We start from the raw sequence: 24,716 nt of genomic DNA, 5'->3' as shown, positions 1-24,716 counted from the left end.
TATGTGCCCTTTACCCCCGAATGGGCAGTTTTGGGTATCATTGACCCCGCTCTCCGCATGCCACGGAATGCAAAACATTACTGATAGCCTTAAGTGCAGCGGGGAAAAAGACAATACTACAGGGATGGATAAATAATACGCCACCACAGATACCATTATTTTTAAATAGGCTAAATCATATTTTTAGGATGGACTGGGTGGAGGCTATTGTAGATAAAGGTAAACAAGTGGATCAATTCTTTAATCTTTGGGAGTCCTATATCTCCACTTTGCCCCTTAATACACGTTTACATATTCACAACAGCCTCAAGAACACCACATGGTACCTGACTAGATTAGCTGCACAGGACCAACCTATATCTTTGATCTAGGGGCGGGCAATTGTGGCGGCCTCCCTCTTGGTTGCCTATACTGTGTACAATAACATCAGCGTAATAACTGTTGAATTCTTGGAAAACCAATGTCTTTATTATTAGAAAAAAAGAGAACATTTGATGTACGTCTTTTTGATTTCAATACTTGTGTATCAACACTCCATGATCTATGTACATCTTATCTTGTGTTGTGATTTTCATAATGTCTCAATAAAAAAAAATTTGAAAAAAAAAAAAAGAAAAAGGAAGAGAAATGCATTGGCGGGCAAAAATAATAATAATGAAAAAGGCCAAAAACAAAATGACTGAAAATAACAGGAAAGTAAGCAGGCCTGGATTTGTAATTCATGTTCTGCCATGGTGTGTGTAATATTCTATGGGTGCATTAATGGGAAGTGACAGAACCCTTCATGGGAATTGGACGGCTTGGAGAGCTCTATGCCTTCTCCCTTTCCCATAACCAAAGATCTCTCTTGGGGGGTAATTCCGAGTTGATCGCAGCATCAAATTTGTTAGCAGTTGGACAAAACCATTTGCACTGCAGGTGTGGCAGATATAACATTTGCAGAGAGAGTAATGGGCCCTACACACTGGATGATCCGCCGCCGAGCTGCCCGACGGCGGATACGGCCAACGGGCGACCCGGCGGCGGAGGGGGCAGTGACGGGGGGAGTGAAGTTTCTTCACTCCCCCCGTCACCCGGCTGCATTGAAGTGCAGGCAAATATGGACGAGATCGTCCATATTGGCCTGCATGTACAGCCGACGGGGGACCAGCAATGAACGAGCGCGGGTCCGCGCATCGTTCATCGCTGGAGCCTCCACACTGCACGATATGAACGTTATCTCGTTCATTAATGAACGAGATCGTTCATATCGTGCAGTCATGTCGGCCAGTGTGTAGGGCCCTTTAGATTTGGGTGGGGTGTGTTCAAACTGAAATCTAAATTGCAGTGTAAAAATAAAGCAGCCAGTATTTACCCTGCACAGAAACACTATAACCCACCCAAATCTAACTCTCTCTGCAAATGTTACATCTGCCCCCCCTACAGTGCACATGGTTTTGCCCAACTGCTAACAAATTTGATGCTGCGATCAACTCGGAATTACCCCTAAAACCAGTCCCACTGCTTTCAATTTGTATACAATAATTAAATGCAAATAAATACATCCTAGTTGAACCCGTGGCTACACATGTATAACACATACTTACCGACTTCCTGGCTGCTCTTTCCGGGAGAGATCAGCCAGCTCAGCAGGGGGGCGGGGCAGGGCAACGATGAGCTGAGGGGGCGGGATGGAGGCGGTACGGGTGCGTGGTTGCCAGGTCGCGTCACTTATGCCACGTCCCCAACTCTCTAATGCCGATATCACCAGCATTATACTGCAGGGGCGTAGCCATGATGATGCGATTCAACAAGAATCGCGTCATCGACTTTCTGGACCGCCCACTTTACTCACTAAGTGGGCGGCCAGGCAAGGGAGAACCACAAAAATTGGGAGACTTGCCTGCTCTTCTGGGGGGCGGGAGGGTCACCAGATTTTCAGGAGCCTCCCAGGAGGGTAGGCAAGTATGATATAACAGAGAAATAAATTATTATTATACATACAATATAATAGCAAAAACGTAAACATTAATGTCCAAAGTGAGTAGATTCATGTTCTTCCTGGTCTGTGAGGCCTTTCCACATATCTGGCCTAGAAGTGGGGTAAAATGTGGGAGGAATAACAGAAAGCTCCCATAAGCCTGGAGTGGATTATACCAAGAGGCTGGGGGCTGGCTGGATTGGTGGTCACCTGTTATGCTTTTGTCAATAGCTAGTGTTCAGGGTGTGGTTTGTTAATCATATTTTGGATTCTGGCTTGAGGATTTAGGCCTCTTTCCCTTATTTTATTTGTGGTTGACATGGTTAGTTATTTTTGGTGGGAAAATCATCAGACCAAATGCAGTTGGTTTGGTGAGTGAACTCACCTTTATGTTTCAGAAGTCTGGGCCACCCTCACCTTTCAGGTGGAATACTATGGTGGAAGGTTGAATTGGATAGCCTAGTTCTGTATCTAAGTGTACTAACAGCATTGACACCATCCACAATTCAGTTATATTAATGCGCTGCGCCGAGTAGGGGTCATTCTTTCTGTCACCAAACAGTTCTTGGTTTACTATCAATAAATAGTTGACCTTTTTAACTCCCAATTCTTGCATCCATGTCTTTTATTTCTTAATTAAGTTTATTTAGAGGTGAACACACACTAGACACACCTCAGCTGATAGTAGGTTTAATGTGTTTACGATATCCCCTGTATCCAAGAAGCATGTACTCTGGTTGTGTCCTCTAGTAGGTAGGTGACTCGGCCTTGTTCTTAATATGCTCCGTGATGTATGAGTTGTATAGCGTGTAATACTGTACTCTGGAAATGTAACAATGACATTAATATATGTAGTCCAGCATGTTGGTCTCATGTTTTTTACTGAGGCATACTCGTACACTATATAGGAGTCCCTAGCCTAACCAGCTCCTCCCATCAGAAGTGGTCAAATGTTGTAAAGACAATCCCAATTTACCCTCTCTCACTTGATCAATTTAAGACCTAAATGTGACTAATGGGTATATTTGTTGAATAGGAGGTTGCATCTGAGACAACACAATACAGTCAAAGTAACCTGACTTGTGTACATACAGCATTAGAGCTTGATGCATTAGGTGTATGTAGGTGGCGCTGTCCACCATCATATGTGACTTTTTATATGTCATATTTTTTATGTAAATGTTGTTGTTTTTTTGTTCCACCTTCCCGCCTTTCCAAGGTTAAATAAGGTTAATGGCTTTGTTAATTACTCTTGCTTGACTGCACCTAATTAATTTCTTCAGTTTGCCTTGTTTTTACTTGTGTTGCACTCACTGTAGGGTGAATGTGTTAAGTCACTTGAGTATGTCCAGTGGAGTCACAAGGCCGGTGCGGCTCGCACCCGGGTGTGGCGCCTGGAAGGGGTGACACCAAACTGTGGGCTCCTCCGCAGTAACAGGAGCCAGGTGCTGCAGTGTGAAAGTCTGCTACAGCACCTGGCTCCTGTTATAGAAGATGAGCCGACAGCGCTGGTAGACAGGCTCTTGGGGCAGCCCAGTACAGCCCAGCATCTCGGAAGATGCTGGGCACGACCCCCGGAGTGACGATCCCACAAGGCCATGCCCCTTTATTTTCGGCCATGCCCCCTTTTTGCGGCGCGCGTGCTCCCGGCGCGCAGGGATATCAAGGGTGCACACCCAGTGTTGCCTCTGAGTATGTCAGAGCAGAACCACAGCTGGGATCTGCCAATCACCGGCCAGTGGCTGGCAACGTTTGCTAGGGGCGTGTTGAAACTCCTTCTGATGTCACTGGAAGCGTGGCCTAGACTCATGGAGCTAATTGCTTTCTGCATCTGGGTTTTTTTAACAGGAAGGGTATTCAGGGTAGGAACTGTACCTTTTCAGATGTGATGTTGTCCCTGATGACAGTTTTCTAATAAAGCCGAAACGTACAGTATGTGGCCATGTTGTACTTTTACTAATTCTTCCAAGTCCCGGGAGTGCCACCTATTTTTGGAGTGATCAAGTATCTGCTTAAGGTAGGCACCCTGGCTAGTTTATTGCAGTGCATAATAGGAGTGCCAGATCCATTGTATTTTATATATATATATATATATATATATATACACACACACACACACTACATATAGATACTGTGTGTGTGTGTGTGTGTGTGTGTGTGTGTGTGTGTGTGTGTGTGTGTGTGTGTGTGTGTGTGTGTGTGTGTATATATAAATAGGACACTGGTCGTGGTGATGTCACTTTACATGTTCCTGATGTGGGAGATCCGAGTCTTCTACCAGCTACAAAATGCTGTGTCCACTTATGGTGTTTCTGGATCTGTTGCTTTCCAGAGGCACGGAAGACGGATCGTGAGGCTAAGATTAATTACTGTGAATGAATATGAGCTTATATTTCCCATAGTAAAAACCTAAAAACCATTTAGTTTTTACTCACTGTAATTACCCTTTTCCCTTTGTGTCCTCTGTCCTATCCAGTTATGATCTGTCCCGTTGATTGCTATAGTGGGAGCCACTGGAGGGGGACGCAGGCCTAGCTCCCACTGCGCATGCATGTTGGAGATGGGACAGACTTTAGCGGTTTTATATATATACACCTATTTTTTATTCATCTAGGCTGGATACATGAAAGAACTTGTGGTGCCTGCAACACCCTGCCCTCATCAGACAAACAAAATAAACAACCATACATCAACCACATGTAATGATAAATTTACAACTATATTCAGCAATCTGTGATGTAAGAAAAAAAAAGCAAAGATGAAGCTGCAAAACTTCACATAGGGTCAGCTCTCCTATACATAGATACACAGATGTACAGATATGGAAATATCATCATGTTATATCTATCGCTCCACCACCATGTCCAGCACACAAAAAAAAAGGTTCTTTTTTTTTATGTTGGAGTTTTGTAAGTCGTTGGGGCTCTTGTAATATTGTCCCATCAGCATTTTCCTCAACTGCCCAGCAATAAATCAACACTTGCCTGTCGTGAGATCTCCCATGGTTTGGTTGCAGCTCCAAGGTCACATGCTGTCATTAGCATTGATCTGAAAAAAAGAGGAAGATCAAAGCAAACATATTTTACACTGTTCTTTATCTACTAATGTTTATTATATTTACATTCATATTTCTTTTAACAGTTATTAATGAAACCAGCATAAGGGAGAAAGAGAAAATAACTTTATTTACAGCACTGAACTATTACAAAATACATTTTGGGAGTTTTGCTATCGTGTATTTAAATATATTGGCGTTTGGGTGGGCGGTACCCGGCACAGTTTTTCAAAGCGTGGGCATGTTGGGTCCAGGGTTTCTGTTGTCTGACACGGACTTACTGGGCCCAGGTGTCCCGGATCCGACGGCCCGCCTGAGTAAGCTTCAGTTTACGCAAGCTAGCTGGTGCCTAAAACCATTGGGAATCGCAACATGATCCTCAGACGCAGCACTCTGATCCTCGCAAATGCTAACAGGAGGCGTCTATCTCCTGCAGACGCCTCCTACTGCATTAGAATGTTAATGACACGGAATTGCACAGATCTTCGTTGTGGCTGTGCAATTCCTTACAAACATGAATTGGGGCCAATGTTGCCACAAGTATAACGTGTGTTAGATTAAGTGTAAATACAGACTGTGTGAGTGCACAGATGAGTCAGTGAGTTTAAAGAAAAGGATATTAAAATGTTTGCCACTCAAAATAAAGGTGGCTTGTCAGGTATGAATGAGAATTGCACTAGTAGCGTGTAAGGAGGAAATTAGGAAATGTTTAGATTAATGCTGTGGATGGGTAAACTTTACTTATTTATGACTAGTGGTGACTTCTTCAGCTGTGTGTGACATGCGCTCTGTTGGTCCACAATGATCATGGGCATCAAACTGTGTGGAGTTTGAGACCCATCTGCAGGCAAAATTGTAAACGCTCACAGTTGCCGCCATCTTGGCACATAAGACATATGCTTTTCATACATACACGTACAGAAATTGGCGCCTGAAGTCAGAAAATGAAGGTCTTTGTTGGGGATCCGGTCAGGATCCCGGCATTCATGATCCTGGCAGTGGAAATACCGAAGACATAACCCCGACACTGCTTAAAATACCAACACCGGGATCCCGACATGGACTTCAATGTCGGTGCCGGGATCCTGAACGAATGTCTGGCGGAACTACAGAGAGGTAAGCTGCGCGGGGAGGGGGGAGGGATGTTTTAGGGTCAAGCTGCAGGGGGGCTAGGCTTCGGGGATTGAGGGTAAAGTTTAGGCTGCAGGGAGGGTAGGTTAGGGTTAGGCTTTGTGGGGGGGAGGGTTAGGGTCAGGCTGCGGGTAAGGATGGATAGGGATTAGGGGTGGCATAGTAACCTAGTAGGTGTCGGAATTATGAGTGTCAGGATGCCGCTTTCGGTATTCTGACTGCCGGCATCCTAAGCGCCACAATCCCAATACCATCCCCTTCTTGTGCTATAAACACTGCACAGTGAAGCAAGGGTTGATGACAATAAAAGGATTATCTGTCCTAAAGGCGACCATACACCCCATGGTTTTAAATAGTTTTAATAAATGATCTTGTCATAAATAATATTTACACATACTGATCTAAATATGATAAAGTCCATAAATGAAGTCTTGAATCCGCTGATATACATAATTGTGTAAGTGTTTCCAGCAATGGCATTGGTCACATTTAGATGATTGTACAGTATTTTCAAAATATTTTTGGGATTAAATTGCATTGTTACAGAACTTTTTTATGCTAGATAAGTAGCAACATCCGTATGATCTAAACAAGAATTGATGGATTCATTTTCCTATGATATATATATATATATATATATATATATATACATTTTACGTGTGTAAAAATAGTTCCCAGAAATTCAAACTATCAATAAAGAGGTTTTATACATTGCTTTCCAGAAATACTGTGCAGTGCATAGTGGATAAAGCCAACATAAATCTTATTTTATTCTTACCTAAATATAACCCTGTGATTTTGAACATTCCAGTTGTAGTCTCCTTTACTGACCAGTTCAAAAAACTCATTTCTTCTCCTGGAAAACACAAAACATGGGCAGGTTAATGGGATCAGAGATGTAAAAATAGATTTTTTTATAGGATGTGATGTTATGAGATTTGTTTGCCACTTGTATCTGACAATGTTATCATGACAATTTATCAAGATGGATCAGATTTTGGCTTCAGTGTAACATACCATCCTCCCCATGGAGGTCTGGAGCCAGAAAATAAATTGCCATTCTACTTCACAAAATTGTACAAGTGTAGCGCTTATTAACTCATTAATAGCCTACGAGATGTAATAAATTGGACATGGCTGCAGAAAAACATCAAAATGTGATAATTAAAAGACAGTTCTGAACTTGGAATTATCATTACTTATTAGGAAAGGACATCACTAAAAACGTTTTTCCTCCTACTACTGGCGGACCTACCGCCAGAGGAGCATACGCACCACTAGGGGGCCCCACAGAGAGTGAACCCTAGATATGCCTGTCCATTTTCCCTTGAAGCCCCTCCCCCTTCTTCTCTTGAACATGTGTGTACAGGTGACACTTGAACAATGAAACCCACGGAAACTGAATTTTTTAAATTTTCTTTAAAGTAAAGTTATTTTATTAGAGAGATGAGATACATTACAGAAATTGTCAGCATCAGCTTGCAACAGGAGTCTTGCAAAATTACAGATTTTCCAGAAAATACAGCAGTTGAGAAACCATTGTCTGATACAGAAAGATTCCTGCAGATATAGTAGTCTATAAACTATAAAACAGTCTCATCGTATTTTTAGTATAATAAGAAACAGTGTGTAAACCAAAAGGTGAAAAGAAAAGAGGGATTGATAGAGATAGAGGTTAAGGGAAGGAGAAAGTAGTGAGAGAATAGGAAAGATATACAGTAGAAGGGTGGGGAGCACCTCGACTGGTCATATCTCCGGGTAACAATCTAGAGATCATCGTAATGGTGTGTATGCAGTTTACGTGCATAGGAGACCACAGGCCATTCAATAAAAGGGTGGGGGTGGGGGGGTTAAAAAAGGAGGTCCATGGTTCCCAGACCTTAATAAAGTCTTTGGCGGATCCCTTTAAAATGCTAGTAATATGTTCCATAGAGTGGATGTGCCAGGTTTTCCCTATAATTTCCCCTATGGTGGGAACCACCGAGGATTTCCAGGCTGAGGCTATAACACATCTAACCACCAGGACTATATGGGTAAATAATTTAGTTTGATATCGAGAAGCTTCAGGTAGAGACACAGCGAGGAGGAAATGTTTGGGGCATACAGGTATATGAATATCTAAAATTGAGTTAATTAAAGTCCCTATTTTTTTCCATAGAGAAAATAGTTTAGGGCAACCCCAGCAAATATGTAGAAACGTTCCTTCCGATGTATTGCATCTCCAACATAGAGGAGAAAGCTCGGGGTACATTTTGTTGAGTCGAGTAGGGACATAATACCATCTATAAAAAAGCTTATACACATTTTCCTTTGCTCGTACACAGATGGAGCTTGACGCTAAATTTGAATAAATATCAGACTACTCATCGTTATCCAGTGTTTCTCCTAAATCTGATTCCCACACACTTTCATGAGGATCTTTATCCATCTGTGAGCATAAGAGCATAAGAGATGCGTATATAGTAGAAATAAACCCTTTAGTCGAGTCCTTTTGGATTGCAAGATCTTCTAAAGTAGTAAGGGAGCTATGATTAAGTTGCGGTAAAAGCGTAGAATGAAAGTGTCGGATTTGCAAATATTGGAAGAAAAATTTATGGGGGATAGAGAGTTTGGATTGGATATCTAGAAAAGTAGGGAACAGCGAGTCTGTCGTTAAGTCGTTCAGCAATCTTATAATAATAATGCAAGGTCAAGCTAAACTAGGAAGCCACAATAAAGAAGAAATGTAATGTAAGTAAAGAGCGTCGGCTTCTATCGAGACCCAAACCCTCTTATTCTTAGGACTATTCCATTGAATACATTGTGCTAGTCTGGCAGCTATATAATAGGCTTTAAAGTCTGGGACCCCAAGGCCACCTTCTGAGGTGTGTTTTTGTTAATAGTTTACGCTTCACTCTGGGCTTCTTCTTGGACCAGATAAATTGTGAAGTGATGTGTTGGAGGTGCTTGAAAACATAGGGGGGCACTCAAGTTGGGAGTGTTTGGAATAAGTAGAGGAGTCTCGGCAATAGGTTAATTTTAACGGCATTGATACGGCCAATCCAAGAGGTGTAGTGACTTCCCCAGTTTTCAAGATCCTTCTGGAATTGTGCAAGTAGTTTGGGGTAGTTGGCTTGAAAAAGATGATAGTAATTCTTGGTAATAGTAACTCCCAGATACGTTAACTGTCGCGTGTTCTATCGAAAGTGAAATGAGTGTTCCAGGCTATCCTTGGTGCTTTGCGGAACATAAAAGTCCAGAACCTCAGTCTTTTCCGCATTAATTTTATAGCCAGAGAGTATCCCAAATTCCTCTATTTCCCGGAAGAGATGGGGCAAAGAATGTACAGGGTCAGCGATTGTAAGTAGAACATCGTCCGCATATAGGAGGTGATTCCGAGTTGTTCGCTCGCTAGCTGCTTTTAGCAGCATTGCACACGATAAGCTGCCGCCCTCTGGGAGTGTATCTTAGCTTAGCAGAATTGCAAACGAAAGATTAGCAGAATTGCGAAAAGAAATTTCTTAGCAGTTTCTGAGTAGCTCGAGACTTACTCACAAATAGCGATCAGTTCAGTCAGTTTCGTTCCTGGTTTGACGTCACAAACACGCCCAGCGTTTGGCCAGCCACTCCCCCGTTTCTGCAGACACTCCTGCGTTTTCAACTAGCACGCCTGCGTTTTTCCGCACACTCCCAGAAAACGGCCAGTTTCCGCCCAGAAACACCCACTTCCTGTCAATCACACTACGATCACTTCAACGATGAAAAATCTTCGTTCGAGCGTGAAAAAATCTACTAAGTTTTGAGTTAAAATACTAACCGCATGCGCACTGCGAACCATGCGCATGCGCATTTTTGCCTTAATCGCTCCGTTGCGAAAATTCGCAACGAGCGAACAACTCGGAATGACCCCCATAGTGCGATTTTATGTTCAAGAGGGCCCACTTTCACTCCTTTTATATGTGGATTAGCACGTATCCGCGCAGCTACGGTTCTATAGAGAGGGCAAATATTAAAAGGGAAAGAGGGCAACCCTGTTGTGTCCCATTGGTTATTGGGAAGGATGGTGACATCACTCCATTGGCAAGTACCGCTGCCCTGGGATTATCATATAAGGCGGATATTCCTTGAAAGAGGCGGCCCGTGAGACCTGCATGTTGGAGTGTGTGAAACATGAGAGGGCCATTGGATTTGGTCGAACACTTTTTCGGCATCTAATCCCAGGACCAGGGCTGGAATTTTTCGTCTATGTATTTCATGGATCAGGTCAATCGTCCTACGTGTATTGTCAAGTGCTTGCCGTCCAGGTATAAAACGGACCTGGTCAGGATGGATCAGTTTAGGAAGAAGGGGTCCCAGCCTATTCGCTAATAGCTTTGCATAGATTTTAATGTCAACATTCAACAGTGAAATGGGTCTATAATTAGTGACTAGGTCCGGGTCTCAGTCGGGTTTCAGAATAACAACTATATTTGTTAAGGAGGTCATAGCATCAAAAGACGCACCGTTTAACAAATCATTAAAAAAAGTTTGAAGAAAAGGAGTAAGAACAGTAGCACATTTTTTATAGCATTGAGGGGTGAATCCATCTGGGCCCGGAGCCGCAGATGCTTTGAGTCCCTTGATAGCAACTAACACTTCTGCCTCTGTGATGTCAGAGTTTAGTTCTAATACTTGTTGGTCAGAAATACGAGGAAGAAGAATATCAGAAAAAAAAGTGGAGAAGGAGGGAGTATCTCGAGGTTCTCGAAGGGATACGGGATTAGTGAGTTTATCGAGCTTTTTGTATTATGTCTGAAATTCCAAGACTATTTTCTCGGGATCATATGTAGTAGCCCCTGAGTGTTGAGATTTGATTTTGTTTATCAGATCCAAAGCCTTTCTTTGCCTTAATTTATTTGCCAGAACGGAGTCTGCTTTGTCTGCCTTATCATAATACTTCTGCTGAAGCCGTCTTAGAGAAAAAGCTGACCTACGTGACAATATAGTGTTAAGTCTGCCTCTAAGAATATTTATCTGGGAGAGCAAGGTAGGGTTGGTGCATAATTTATGTTCAGCTAAAGGCGTAGATATTTCAGTTTCTAAAAAGGAGATTTCCTTCCGAGTTTGCTTCCGGCGTTGAGATGATTTACTAATGAGTTTACTTCTGATTGTGGCTTTGTGAGCCTCCCAAATAATACTGTTAGCGACTTCGTCAGACAGATTGAGCTCAAAATATTCTGATATAGCAGACCTTGAAGAGTCTTGAAAAGTAGAAGGATCTAGAAGTAAGCTATCATCAAGACACCAAGTTTTAGGTCTACCAGGAGAGTTATATAGATCAAACAGGATAATAGTTCCCGCATGATCCGTCCACAAGAGGGGTTTTATACCTGCATAGGAGATCATGGGTGCAAGGGAGCGAGAGATCAAGATCAGATAAATTCTAGCATAAATTTGTCAGGGACCGGAAAAATGGGTATAGTCTCTGGCCACAGAATTTTTAAGGCGCCAAGAGTCCAGTAACATGAGTCTGTTCATACCATCACCAAGAATTTGAGCTAGGCTAGTAGGAGACCATGGGCCCTTAAACTACATAATAAGTCTCCCATAACGGGAGATGCAGTGGTAGTGGATCCAAAACATGGAAATAGAAACACAATTAGCATTACATATATAAACAAGAACAGTAGTGTTAAAGAGAAAGAACAGAGTATTCAAAATAAACCTGTAAATCATAAAACACAATTAGAAGCAACAAGCAGGTCGTCAAGTAGTAACATGAAAGTACAGAAAAAAAGGATACTGAAATATAGAGTTCCATACAGCAGCAATGCAGGTGTGGGTGCAAGCTTGAATAACTAAGTAGGAGTGTAGGAGGTCAAGAAACACTGTTCACTCCCACTCCAGGGAGGTGTACGAAACCAGGGTATGACAGTCCTACGTCATAGAGGGGCAGAGTCAATTTTCGGGCCGTGGCGAACCTGATGCCATGTCGCTTGAGGAGGAGGATTGCGTTGAGGTTTAGGAGATCCCGGTGGGGGAGCAGCTATGGTTGGTTCCGGAAGGATATCCAGATCCTCGAGTATTTTCTGGCCTTGTTCAAGCGTTTTGGCTGTGCTGATAGTGTTGTCTACTAGAACCTGCAGCTGGTAAGGAAAGTTCCATTGATATTTTACATTATTTTGTAGGAGAATTCTTGTAATAGATTGGAGGTCTCTCCTTTTCTGTATGGTAGATGGTGCTAGATCCTGAAACAGTTGGATATGCATATCCTTATATGCAATGTTTGGTGTATTTCTGGTCGCAATGACAATTTTCTCTTAAATCCGATAGTAATGTAATCGGACGACAATATCTCTGGGTTGCTGGCCAGGGGGCGGTTTAGCCCTGAGTGCATGGTGCGCTCTGTCCAGAAGGAGCTCATCCTCCCGAAGGTCAGACAGAATATGCCCAATGAAGTCTTTAAGAAATGCAGGTATGGCTGTGGCAGAGACTGTCTCCGTGATATTCTTGGCCCTAAAGTTGTTCCTGCGTGATTTATTTTCTAAATCCTCTTGCTTTTCCTTCAGGTCATCAATCTCAGACCTCAGGAGGGAGAGCTCTCTATCTACTGCTCCCTGGAATTGACATAATTCGTCTGTTTTGGATTCCAACGCGTCCGTTCTTGTGCCAATGGAAGCTAATTCTGAGTTGAAATCGTCTACAGCTCTTTTGCGTTCCTGTTGGAATGTCAGTTTTTTCCCATCTACCAGAGTAGTAAGAACAGCGTGTATAGAAAGATTGATGTCCATCTCAGGAGGGGAATCAGGGGTAGATGACCCCGCACGGTGTGTATCTTGCGACGATACCTTGGTTCTAGGAGTGAACATAGAATGAGTAGTCGTGGCTGAGGCCTTCCGGTTCCTGTTAGACATATTAAAGTTAACACTAGAGAGCCTGGAGACGGGAAATATGGATCCACATAGAGAATTAAAAAGTAAGTATAAGGGCCACAGTGGAATAACATCAGTCCATCACATGATGAAGGGGCACCCTCACACACATAGAAGGAATTAGGGACAAATGTGTGGAATCTGCACTACACCAAAATGACAAAACACAGGGACAATGTCACAGCGCTGTACAGGGCATAGGAGGATATTGTATAGAATCTTGTCCAAAAGAGTGATCTGTTCCAAGCGACGGTGCACAATACGTTAAGCAATCTTATGAGTGCACTGTATATGAGGTTAGATGCGAGCACACAATGCTGGTATAACTGGTGAGGACGTGATGAGCCCCTCTGGCCACCAGGGGGAATCAGTGTAACAGAAACAAAAAGACTGTGGCAGGGAGAGGGTATATTAGAATTCGGGGTGGTCAAGGCACCACTGCGGATAGTGGGAGCCTAAGACAGCGGGGTGCGCACCTGGGGTTCCAGATCCATGTGTCCTAGTCCTGAGGCAGCACTGGTGTGGAGAGAGGTAGCATGCCGGAAGGCATGGGAAAGGGCAGTGATGTTAGAAGGTTCATGCACGTTACTATCACAATAGCAGCCGCTCGTTGTACAGATCAGGGGGTCCACTGTGTAGCAACAGCAGGCAATAACAGGATTCAGGACATCAACTTGAGCGGACAGTAGTACAATGAAAGGTGGCCACAGGCCCTTATCAGCAGGCTGTATAAAGGGCAGGCATAGCAGGAGGCTGTAGATATACAGGGTAGGGACAGATCACTGGGTTCCACACACCGCAGGCCGCCCCAGCTCCGTCTCCACCCGCAGAGGTTTTCAGAGCCAGCTGTAGATAGGAGGTATGGTCCCGTGCCACGGAGGACCCAGCGTCACAGGCATGACTGCCGCTGGGCGCCCGCTGCACTCTCCGGCCGATGAGACGCTAGCTTCCAGCTGCATGGAGGAGGACCACAGGCTTGCAGGCGGTGCGTACTGGAAGTCGGAGTCCCAGCAAACAGTGAAGAGGTCACAGAGGGGTCTCTGCGCCAGCCGAGGTCCCACGGCAAGGACGCTTTAGAAATTTAGCCCACGGTCTTAAACCCGGGTGTAGGCCGCAACCTAGAGAGGCCAGAACTATTACCTCCCAGCTCCGCAACCTACTCTCCGGGACTCTGGGGGGTGCAGGAGGGTAGAATGGGTCACGGTGGGGACATCAGAGCCGCTGTAGAGGCAATACATATAATATAAAGGCAGGAGCTCCTCCACCATGCGTCCTACCATGTTCACTGTTAAGCCAAGCCCCCCACGGAAACTGAATTTTATGCCTCTATCTCCTATCCTGACCTTAAATGTATAAACTGTAGTTGAATCATGGATTCCCTATCTTCACAAATAACAATATAAAAACATATTTATTAATAATACTGCTAAATACAAACAATTGAGATAGAATCAGGAGACAGACATGCAGGAAATTATACATTATGTTACAGTAACAGTGCTGATTCCCCCACAGTTTATCAGGCCGGACAGCAACTGCTCTGCAAAGGAGCAACTTTCTGCATGGACAGTAACTGCTCTCTCTCTCTTAAGCCAGGTACACACTGGGCAATAATGTAATGCCAGCGATGAACGACTATATCGTTGAATGATATAGCGCGTACACACTGAACGTTATCGTTCAACGATAATGATCAGTGACGTCACTGCCGGCATTTCCGGACATGCAGCTCAGCCCGACATTGAGGGATTGAGCTGCAGGTCAGCTCAATATTGATGATCGCTGAATGACGTGTGGGAGCGCGCATCGTTCACCAATATTACCCTATACACCCTAAAAAAAACCTGATAACGACATTTATGTTGTTGTCGTTTATTTTTTAGTCTGGAATCGCCCAGTGTGTACCTGGCTTTACACCTAAATTCACTAATACACAGCACAACTGCTCTAAATGAATACAGACTGTTCTAATAGATCTACATGCACTGTATCAATAAAAAAGCATTGAACATGACAATTAGCTACTCAGTAATGTGCTTCCCAGTGTTCACTCCAGTCCCCTGCTGCCGGCATGCTGAACGTATCCCCTGCACTCCTTCATGGGCAATACTCTATTCTTTAGCTGGTTACATTCTAGACTTTGGGCCTAATTCAAGGTTAATTGCAAAACAACATTTTCCTATAATGGGCAAAACCACCTGCAATGCAGGTGGGGCAGATATAACGTGCAGAGAGAGTTAAATTTGTTTGGGTTATATTGTTTCTGTGCAGGGTAGATACTGACTGTTTTATTTTCACAATGCAATTTAGTTTTCAGTTTGAACACACCCCACCCAAATGTAACACTCTCTGCACATGTTATATCTGCCCCTCCTGCAGCGCACATGGTTTTGCCCATTAGAGGAAAAATATGTTTTGCAATCAACCTTGAATAAGGCCCTTTTGTATGGTATTTTGGGCATTTTTGTAAATTGTAATTGTAAATAACAAACATGATATTCCCTGTCTAGGGGAGCCAAAAGACAGAGTAAAATTGCTGTCAAGGGGGTGTGTTAGTGGGTGTAGCTGGTTGCCGTGATTTTTGGTTCTGAATGGTCCTCCCACTGGCAAACCCAATTCCCCGCAGCATCACACAATAGGGACTATAAGATGAACCATGAAACCCCTTGAAAAACGGCTGCAGGAGCAGCCATGGGACTTCTGGAAGGTGAAGGAACATATTAATAATAAGTAGTAATACACTTATAGAACATTTGATACAATGAATGGGGAAAAATTACCTTATTTCCTTCTGATATTACAAAATCATAATACATGTATATCTGTATTATGTTTAATTGTATAAAATGTGAATTATGTGTGCTACATAAAATATACATTCTTTTCAGCCCTTCTCACTGGATTTTGAGACCTTCCTACCCAGTAAATGACGTGAAATACACCAGTGTCTCAATAATGAATTACATAAATTATAGGTATGAGCACCACTCATCCAAAAGGGTTCAAGGCTGCATCACGTTAGGGGTGTATCCTCGTCAAACGTTCCATGGTCACTCCCCTATCCCATTCATTATCAGGACTGTCTCGCAAAATTGGTTAAAAATCGGGTTACTCGGAGTCCTAGAGATGTGCGGCTGGCACTTTTCGTGTTTTGTGTTTTGGTTTTAGTTCTAATTCCACTTTCGTGTTTTGGTTTTGCCAAAACCACCCTTTCATGTTTTGGTTTTGGATTTGGATGATTATTGAAATAAACATAAAAACTGCTAAATTCACAGAATTTGGGGATAATTTTGCTCCTACGGTATTATTAACCTCAATAACAAACATATCCACTCATTTCTAGTCTATTCTGAACACCTCACACCTCACAATATTGTTTTTAGGCCTAAAAGTTGCACCGAGGTGGCTATATGACAAAGCTAAGCGACACAAGTGTGCGGTACAAACACCTGGCCCATCTAGGAGTGGCACTGCAGTTGCAGACAAGATGGCACTATTCAAAAACGAGTCCCCCAAACAGCACATGATGCAAACAAGAAAAAGAGGTGCAATTAGGTAGCGGATGGCCAAGTTAAGCGACACAAGTGTGCGCACAAACACCTGGCCCATCTAGGAGTGGCACTGCAGTGTCAGACAGGATGGCACTTTTCAAAAACTAGGCCCCAAACAACACCTCATGCAAAGATGTAGAAGAGGCGCAATGAGGTAGCTGTATGACTAAGCTAAGTGACACAGACAATTGGCCCATCTAGGAGTGGCACTGCAGTGGCAGACAGGAGGGCAGATATCAAAAAAAGGCCCCAAACAGTACATGATGCAAAGAAGAAAAAAAGGTGCACCGAGGTTGCTGTATGACTAAGCTAAGCGACACAACCACCTGGCCCATCTAGTAGTGTCATGCAGTGGCTGAATGTCGAGAGGGCCACAATTGTTCGGTCCACTGACAGCATCTCCAGCACGCCCCTATCATTTTTTTAAAAATCTGAAATTGGTGGACTTATACAGCAGTAATACAGCAGTACCCCTGGACTCATACGGCAGTGTCAGACAGGATGGCACTTTTCAAAAACTAGGCCCCAAACAGCACCTCATGCAAAGATGTCAAAGAGGTGCAATGAGGTAGCTGTATGACTAAGCCAACCGACACAAACAATTCCCACTGGAATTATACATCCAATCATTGGAATTATACATCCTAATCAGTGGAATTAAATGGCAGTACCACTGGACATATATACGGAAGTGTCAGACAGGATGGCACTTTAAAAAAATAGTCCCCAAACAGCACATGATGATAAGAAGAAAAAGAGGTGCAAGATGGAATTGTCCTTGGGCCCTCCCACCCACCCTTATGTTGTATAAACAATGTACACTTTAACAAACCAATCATTTCAGCGACAGGGTCTGCCACACTACTGTGGCTGAAATGACTGGTTTGTTTGGGCCCCCACCAAAAAAAGAAGTACTCTATCTCTCCTTGCACAAACTGGCTCTACAGAGGCAAGATGTCGACCTCATCCTCATCCTCCGATTCCTCACCCCTTTCACTGTGTACATCCTCCTCCTCACAGAGTATTAATTCGTCCCCACTGGAATTCACCATCACAGGTCCCTCTGTACTTTCTGGAGGCAATTGCTGGTAAAGGTCTTCCCGGAGTAATTTATAATTCATTTTGATGAACATCAACTTCTCCACATTTTGTGGAAGTAACCTCCTACGCCAATCGCTGACAAGGATACCGGCTGCACTAAACACTCTTTCAGAGTACACACTGGAGTGGGGACAACTTAGGTAAAATAAAGCCAGTTTGTGCAAGGGCATCCAAATTGCCTCTTTTTCCTGCCAGTATACATACGGACCGTCTGACATGCCTTCTTGTATGCTGTAACTCATATAATCCTCCACCATTCTTTCAATGGTGACAGAATCATATGCAGTGACAGTAGACATGTCAGTAATCGTTGGCAAGTTCTTCAGTCCGGACCAGATGTCAGCACTCGCTCCTGACTGCCCTGCATCACCGCCAGCGGGTGGGCTAGGAAATCATATCCTTTTCCTTGCAGCCCGAATGGCGGGAGAAATTGAAGGAGGAGCTGTTGATGGGTCACGTTTCCGCTTCAGTTGACAGTTTACTCACCAGCAGGTCTTTGCACCTCTGCAGACTTGTGTCTGCCGGAAAGAGAGATACAATGTAGGCTTTAAACCTAGGATCGAGCACGGTGGTCAAAATGTAGTGCTCTGATTTCAACAGATTGACCACCCTTGAATCCTGGCAAAGCGAATGAAGGGCTCCTTCCACAAGTCCCACATACTTTGCGGAATCGCTCCGTCTTAGCTCCTCCTTCAATTTCTCCAGCTGCTTCTGCAAAAGCCTGATCAGGGGAATGACCTGACTCAAGCTGGCAGTGTCTGAACTGATTTCATGTGTTGCAAGTACGAAGGGTTGGAGAACCTCGCACAAGACAGAAATCATTCTCCACTGCGCTTGAGTCAGGTGCATTCCCCCTCCTTTGTCGTAGGTGGATGTATAGGCTTTAATGGCCTTTTGCTGCTCCTTCATCCCCTGAAGCATATAGAGGGTTGAATTCCACCTCGTTACCACCTCTTGCTTCAGTTGATGGCAGGGCAGGTTCAGGAGTGTTTGCTGTCGCTCCAGTCTTCAGCATGCGGTGGCAGAATGTTGAAAGTGGCCCGCAATTTTTCGGGCCACCGACAACATCTCCTGTACACCCCTGTCATTTCTAAAAAAAATATGCACCACCAAATGAATTGTATGTGCACAGCATGGGACGTTCTGGAATTTGCCCAGATGTAATGCACGCACAATATTAGTGGCATTGTCCGATATCACAAATCCCCAGGAGAGTCTAATTTGGGTAAGCCATTCTGCGATGATGTCCCTCAGTTTCCGTAAGAGGTTGTCAGCTGTGTGCCTCTTACGGAAAGCTGTGATAAATAGTGTAGCCTGCCTAGGAACGAGTTGGCGTTTGCGAGATGCTGCTGCTGTTGTTGCTGCTGCGGTAGGCCATACATCTACCCAGTGGGCTGTCACAGTCATATAGTTCTCAGTCTGCCCTGTTCCACTTGTCCACATGTCCGTGGTTAAGTGGACACTGGATACAACCGCATTTTGTAGGACACTGTTGACTCTTTTTCTGTAATCTTTGTACATTCTCGGTATCGCCTGCCTAGTGAAGTGGAACCTAGATGGAATTTGGTACCGGGGACACAATACCTCCATCAATTGTCTAAATCCCACTGTACTAACGGCGGATACCGGACACACATCTAACACCAACATAAGTGTCAAGGCCTCAGTTATCTGCTTTGCAACAGGATGACTGCTGTTATATTTCATCTTCCTCACAAAGGACTGTTGGACATTGCTTAGTTGAAGTAGTACAAGTGGTCTTCCGACTTCCCCTCTGGGATGACGACTGACTCCTAGCAGCAACAACAGCATCGGTAGCAACAGCAGGCATACCACTCAAGGATCCTCCGGAGGAATCCCAGTTAGGAGAGGACTCCTCAGTCTTGACAGTGACATGGCCTGCAGGACTACTGACGTTACTGACTGAAGAGGAAGTTGACGTTTAGGGAGTTGGTGGTGTGGCTTGCAGGAGCTTGGGTACAGGAAGAAGAAGGGATTTAGGTGTCAGTGGACTGCTTACGCTCTTACCCAAAGTTTCACAACTTGACACTGACTTATGATGAATGCACTGCAGGTGACGTATAAGGGAGGATGTTCCTAGGTGGTTAACATCCTTACCCCTACTTATTACAGATTGACAGAGGCAACAGATGGTTTGACACGGTCACAATCCTGACTGTAGTTTTCATATTTGGTGACTTACCTCTGCCATCTCTGTCTTGGATCCTGCATCTTTCTGCTCACTGGGATAAACAGCTTGCCAATACCATGAGTGTCCTGAGTTCTCTGCCTGGAAGGTAATAGTTAATGAGCTCCACCTGTGGTGATCTCATGTGTGAGTCTGAATTCAGCAATCTGAAGTTTAGGCCTAAAAGCCAGCATCCTATGTTTTGCAGAAGTTCAGGCTTCAGTGTTCTCTCGGCCTGCTAGGCCTCACTCCACATCACAGCCTATGCTAGAGTACTCACATGACAGTGACTGTTCACCTGACCCAGAGCTGTCCAATCCTCTGCCAGCCTGAGACTCTCTGCATCACCTGACACTGCTCACCAATCACCAAGGACCAGGAAGTATAAGTCGGGAGACTGAGTTGGAAACTGGGCCAGTTCCTCATGTCACACACAGCTCTGTGTGAGCTTTGAAGCTGAGCTCTCTAAAGGTAACCCTTGTACTTTGGTTCCCGTAAAAACTCTGTTTCTTTGTTACCCAGTTTGGATTACATTTGTGTTGCCATTGATATCCAGTATTTCCATGAGTTTCAACTTAAGGGCACAGTACAGTATTCCACCATCTCCACTTAAAGGCACAGTTGCAGTGTTTCATCTTAAAAGAACAGTACAGTATTCCACCATCTCCACTTAAAGGCACAGTTGCAGTGTTTCATCTTAAAGGCACAGTACAGTGTTCCGCAGTCTCCACTTAAATGCACAGTTGCAGTGTTTCATCTTAAAGGCACGGTGCAGTATTCCACAGTCTCAACTGGAAACCACAGCTGCAGTGTTCTACCGTCACAGCCGCAGGGTTCTTCAGCCTCGTATTAGAGTTATAGCCACAGTCATCGTCCTACTTTTGGTTGCGTTTCCAGTTATTTCCGGTACCAGCACGCATTACAGTTGCATCCCAGTCTCACCAGTAACCAGTCCGTCTTACCATCTTGCCAGTAACCTCGAGTACATAAGCACCTACTCCTGTGACACTATATCCAGTACAGTCTCACCTATACATTCATCCTGCTATCAAAGTCCCTGGTGATCCAGTGGTCAGGATACGGCTTCCTCTGCCGAGGCCCGGGTTTGATCCCCGGTCAGGGATTGCTCCTTCTTCTCACTGATTCCTACAGACCAGCCTAATATTCACATAGTTCCCCAGTTACCCGCACAGACTGCACTAACACCGGGTTCACAAAATCACAGTCATGACAGACACCTGTTATCTGGATTTGTGGAGAAATAATTCCACACCGAAGAGGTGGATTTTTTGGTAGTTTGCCCAGGCATCACAGTGGGCTTCTTCATCCCACGGACAACATGTGACTCCCCCGGTGCCTGACTTAACAAACCACATCACCATCAGAATCCTCATCGTCAACTTCCTCCTCAGCGCCAGCAACACCCATATCCTCATCCTGGTGTACTTCAACAGTGACATCTTCAATTTCAATATCAGGAACTGGACTGTGGTTGCTCCTTCCAGCACTTGCAGGGGACGTGCAAATGGTGGAAGGAGCCACCTCTTCCCGTCCAGTGTTGGGAAGGTCAGGCATCGCAAACGCCGACACACTTGGACTCTCCTTGGGGATTTGTGATACCATCTCAGAATGCACAGTTATTTTCTGTGCTTTTTCCAGCTTAACTCTTCTAATTTTTCTAGCGGGAGGATGAGGGCTTCCATCGTCATGTGAAGCTGAACCACTAGTCATGAACATAGGCCAGGGCCTCAGCCGTTCCTTGCCACTCTGTGTCGTAAATGGCATATTGGCAAGTTTACGTTTCTCCTCAGACCATTTAAATTAATTTTTTTGGGTCTTTTCACTGAACTTTGGCTATTTGGATTTTACATGCCCTCTACTATCACATTGGGCATCGGCCTTGGCAGTTGACATTGATGGCATTTCATCGTCTATGTCATGGCTAGTGGCAGCAGCTTCAGCACTAGGAGGAAGTCGTTCTTGATCTTTTCCTATTTTATCCTCCAAATGTTTGTTCTCCATTATTTTTTTGGAGTTATATAACACAATATGCGGCACAGGAATGACTGATGGCCAGGACACTACCACTGGTCTGATGCAGCACAACACAGCAACACTGTAAGGGACTTGTTGTTGTTATTATTATTATACGGCAGCAGTGGACATATAGCAGCAGCGTATACCACTGTGACTGCCTGGTCACTGGAATGACTGATGGCCAGGACACTACCACTGGTCTGATGCAGCACAACACAGCAACACTAATGCAGCAGAACACAGCAACACTGTAAGGGACTTGTTGTTGTTGTTATTATTATTATTATTATTATTATTATTATAATATGTCAGCAGTGTACATATAGCAGCAGCGTATACCACTGTGACTGCCTGGTCACTGGAATGACTGATGACCAGGACACTACCACTGGTCTGATGCAGCACAACACAGCAACGCTGTAAGGGACTTGTTGTTGTTATTATTATTATTATTATTATTATTATATTATTATATGGCAAGAGTGGACATATAGCAGCAGCGTATACCACTGTGACTGCCTGGTCACTGGAATGACTGATGGCCAGGACACTACCACTGGTCTGATGCAGCACAACACAGCAACATTGAACTGATGCAGCACAACACAGCAACATTGAACTGATGCAGCACAACACAGCAGCAATGGACATATGGCAGCAAGAGGACACAAACACTGTGACTGCCTAGTCACTGGAATGACTGATGGCTGATGCACAGGACACCACCACTGAACTGATGCAGCACAACACAACAGCGTTGGACATATGGCAGCAAGAGGACACAAACACTGTGACTGGACAAATACAGCACAAGACACTACCACAGAGGACACAGACACGTCCTCTCTGGCGGGGACGCGCGGCTCCTTATATGAAATCCAAGCCCCGCGAGAATCCGACAGCGGGATGATGACGTTTTGCATCGTTCTGGTTTCCAAGTCAAGCGGGAAAACCCGAGCCTGGCTCGGAACCGGACTCAGATGGTGAAGTTCAGTACGGTTCGGTTCTCTGAGAACCGAACCCGCTCATCTCTACTCCGGACACATATATACATTATATTTCATTGCAAAATATTGTGGCAACAGCAGAGCCATTTCCAGCAAATCATACTAGCAGCATATCTGAATGGTATATACAGTATGTATTGTACACTGTCTATGTAACAATTCTATTTTAAGAGTTCATAGAAACCCTACCTTTAAAACATGAGCATTTCAAAATATCCCCATTTTTTAAGTCGTTTTTTCAAACTGATCCCCCCTCAAATTAGGAGAGTAGAAAATTTCACTGCGTAGTAAATCTCACCCGTGTTTTATGATTCATTAATCACAATACAAGGACCTTCTATAGACTCATTTGAAGTTTTGTGGTTCCTATTTTACAAAATCAATTATCTGAACTTTTACAAAGCAAAGGCAATTTGTCATTTACACTTTTATATCACCTGGCTCGGGGTATTCCGCTGGTGATAATTTGCAAGTCTAATAATAGCAAGAAAAGGGCACAGAATGACGTATGGAGATGTTAATTGCAAGTGGTGGTTTAAAACTAATGATTTACAATCACTAGTGGTGTAATTAAAAAGAAACTGTTTCAGCCAAGTCTGATTTGATAAAGCTGGAGGGATTTCTTTTTACAAATGTTTCGCTATTCTCCTATAGCTAGCATAGTTGGTACAGCTTTAAAGTAGACTTATCTCTCCCATTTTCTAAAAGACTCTAATGTGTTTAATAAATACAAACAACTATGCATTAAAATGCAAAGAACACAGGGGATACAGTCAATTTACCTACACTTAAAATCCTGACAGTCAAAATACCGACAACCATTGGCCGATGGTCAAAATACCAACATGGTCAAAATACCGACATTTAAAATATCGACAAGGTCAAAATACCGACATTTAAATTGTCAACAGGTCAGAAAGTCGACATGAGTTTTTCAGGGTTTTTTTTCATTGAAACCGACTTGTTCATACTTTACAATCCCAGTGGACCTGGTGGGGGAATATAATAGTGTGCAGAGTGCAGCGAGCGGACGCGGTACACTAATACGGTGTCCATGTCGACCTATGTCAGCATACACAAAAAGAAAAAATGAAAAAAACTCTTGTCGACTTTTTGACCTGTCGACATGTTAATTGTCAGTATTTTGTCCTTGTCGGTGTTTTAAATGTCGGTATTTTGACCTTGTCGGTATTTTGACCCTGTCTGTATTTTGACCATCACTCAATTGTTGTCTGGATTTTGACCGTCATCAGTAGACTACTCATACATTAAAAGGCAACTGCGTTCAGATAAAGAAAAGGTGTGACCTTATATTGTAAATAAAGATAAATTGACCACTTTGCTCTCTAAATGCATTATATATGCTATTATACTTTAGCTATGTTTGCATTAAAGTTGCATTAGAAATAGTGACGCTAAGCTCACCAACTCACGCCAAAGTCCTCCCTTTCTGGATAGTTTTACACTAAATATAAAACGAGATTTATGGTAAGAACTTACCTTTGTTAAATCTCTTTCTGCGAGGTACACTGGGCTCCACAAGGATTGGACAATGGGGTGTAGCGTAGGATCTTGATCCGAGGCACCAACAGGCTCAAAGCTTTGACTGTTCCCAGAATGCACAGTGCCGCCTCCTCTATAACCCCGCCTCCCAGCACAGGAGCTCAGTTTTTAGTTAACCAGCCTAATGCAGTAGCAGGAAAAGAGACGACAACGGTTAGTAGCCACAAAACCGCATTCTCACGACAGGAGAAGTGTCAGTGGCTAATGCCATACCAACCCAAAGAAGCTAAGTG

General features: G+C 43.9%; 1 protein-coding gene across 4 annotated transcripts in view; it reads right to left on the bottom strand.

Annotated features, from left to right (window-relative positions):
* The window catches only part of PDE11A (phosphodiesterase 11A), a 1,092,065-nt gene that overhangs the window by 72,892 nt on the left and 994,457 nt on the right, over positions 1-24,716 (bottom strand). For 3 of the 4 annotated variants that reach the window (XM_063933388.1, XM_063933389.1, XM_063933391.1), the window contains exons 16-17: positions 6,925-7,002; positions 4,945-5,008 (exon numbers count right to left, since the gene is read on the bottom strand). In XM_063933388.1, the coding sequence (XP_063789458.1) occupies positions 4,945-5,008; positions 6,925-7,002 (142 nt within the window). Of the gene's footprint in view, positions 1-4,944; positions 5,009-6,924; positions 7,003-24,716 lie in introns of those variants that run through there. The other variant, XM_063933390.1, reaches the window with a different exon arrangement.

Source organism: Pseudophryne corroboree, chromosome 7 (assembly GCF_028390025.1).
Source record: "Pseudophryne corroboree isolate aPseCor3 chromosome 7, aPseCor3.hap2, whole genome shotgun sequence".
Classification (NCBI taxonomy): Eukaryota; Metazoa; Chordata; class Amphibia; order Anura; family Myobatrachidae; genus Pseudophryne; species Pseudophryne corroboree.
Note: the sequence above shows the minus strand (reverse complement) of the source record. Positions and strands in the feature narration are given on the sequence as shown.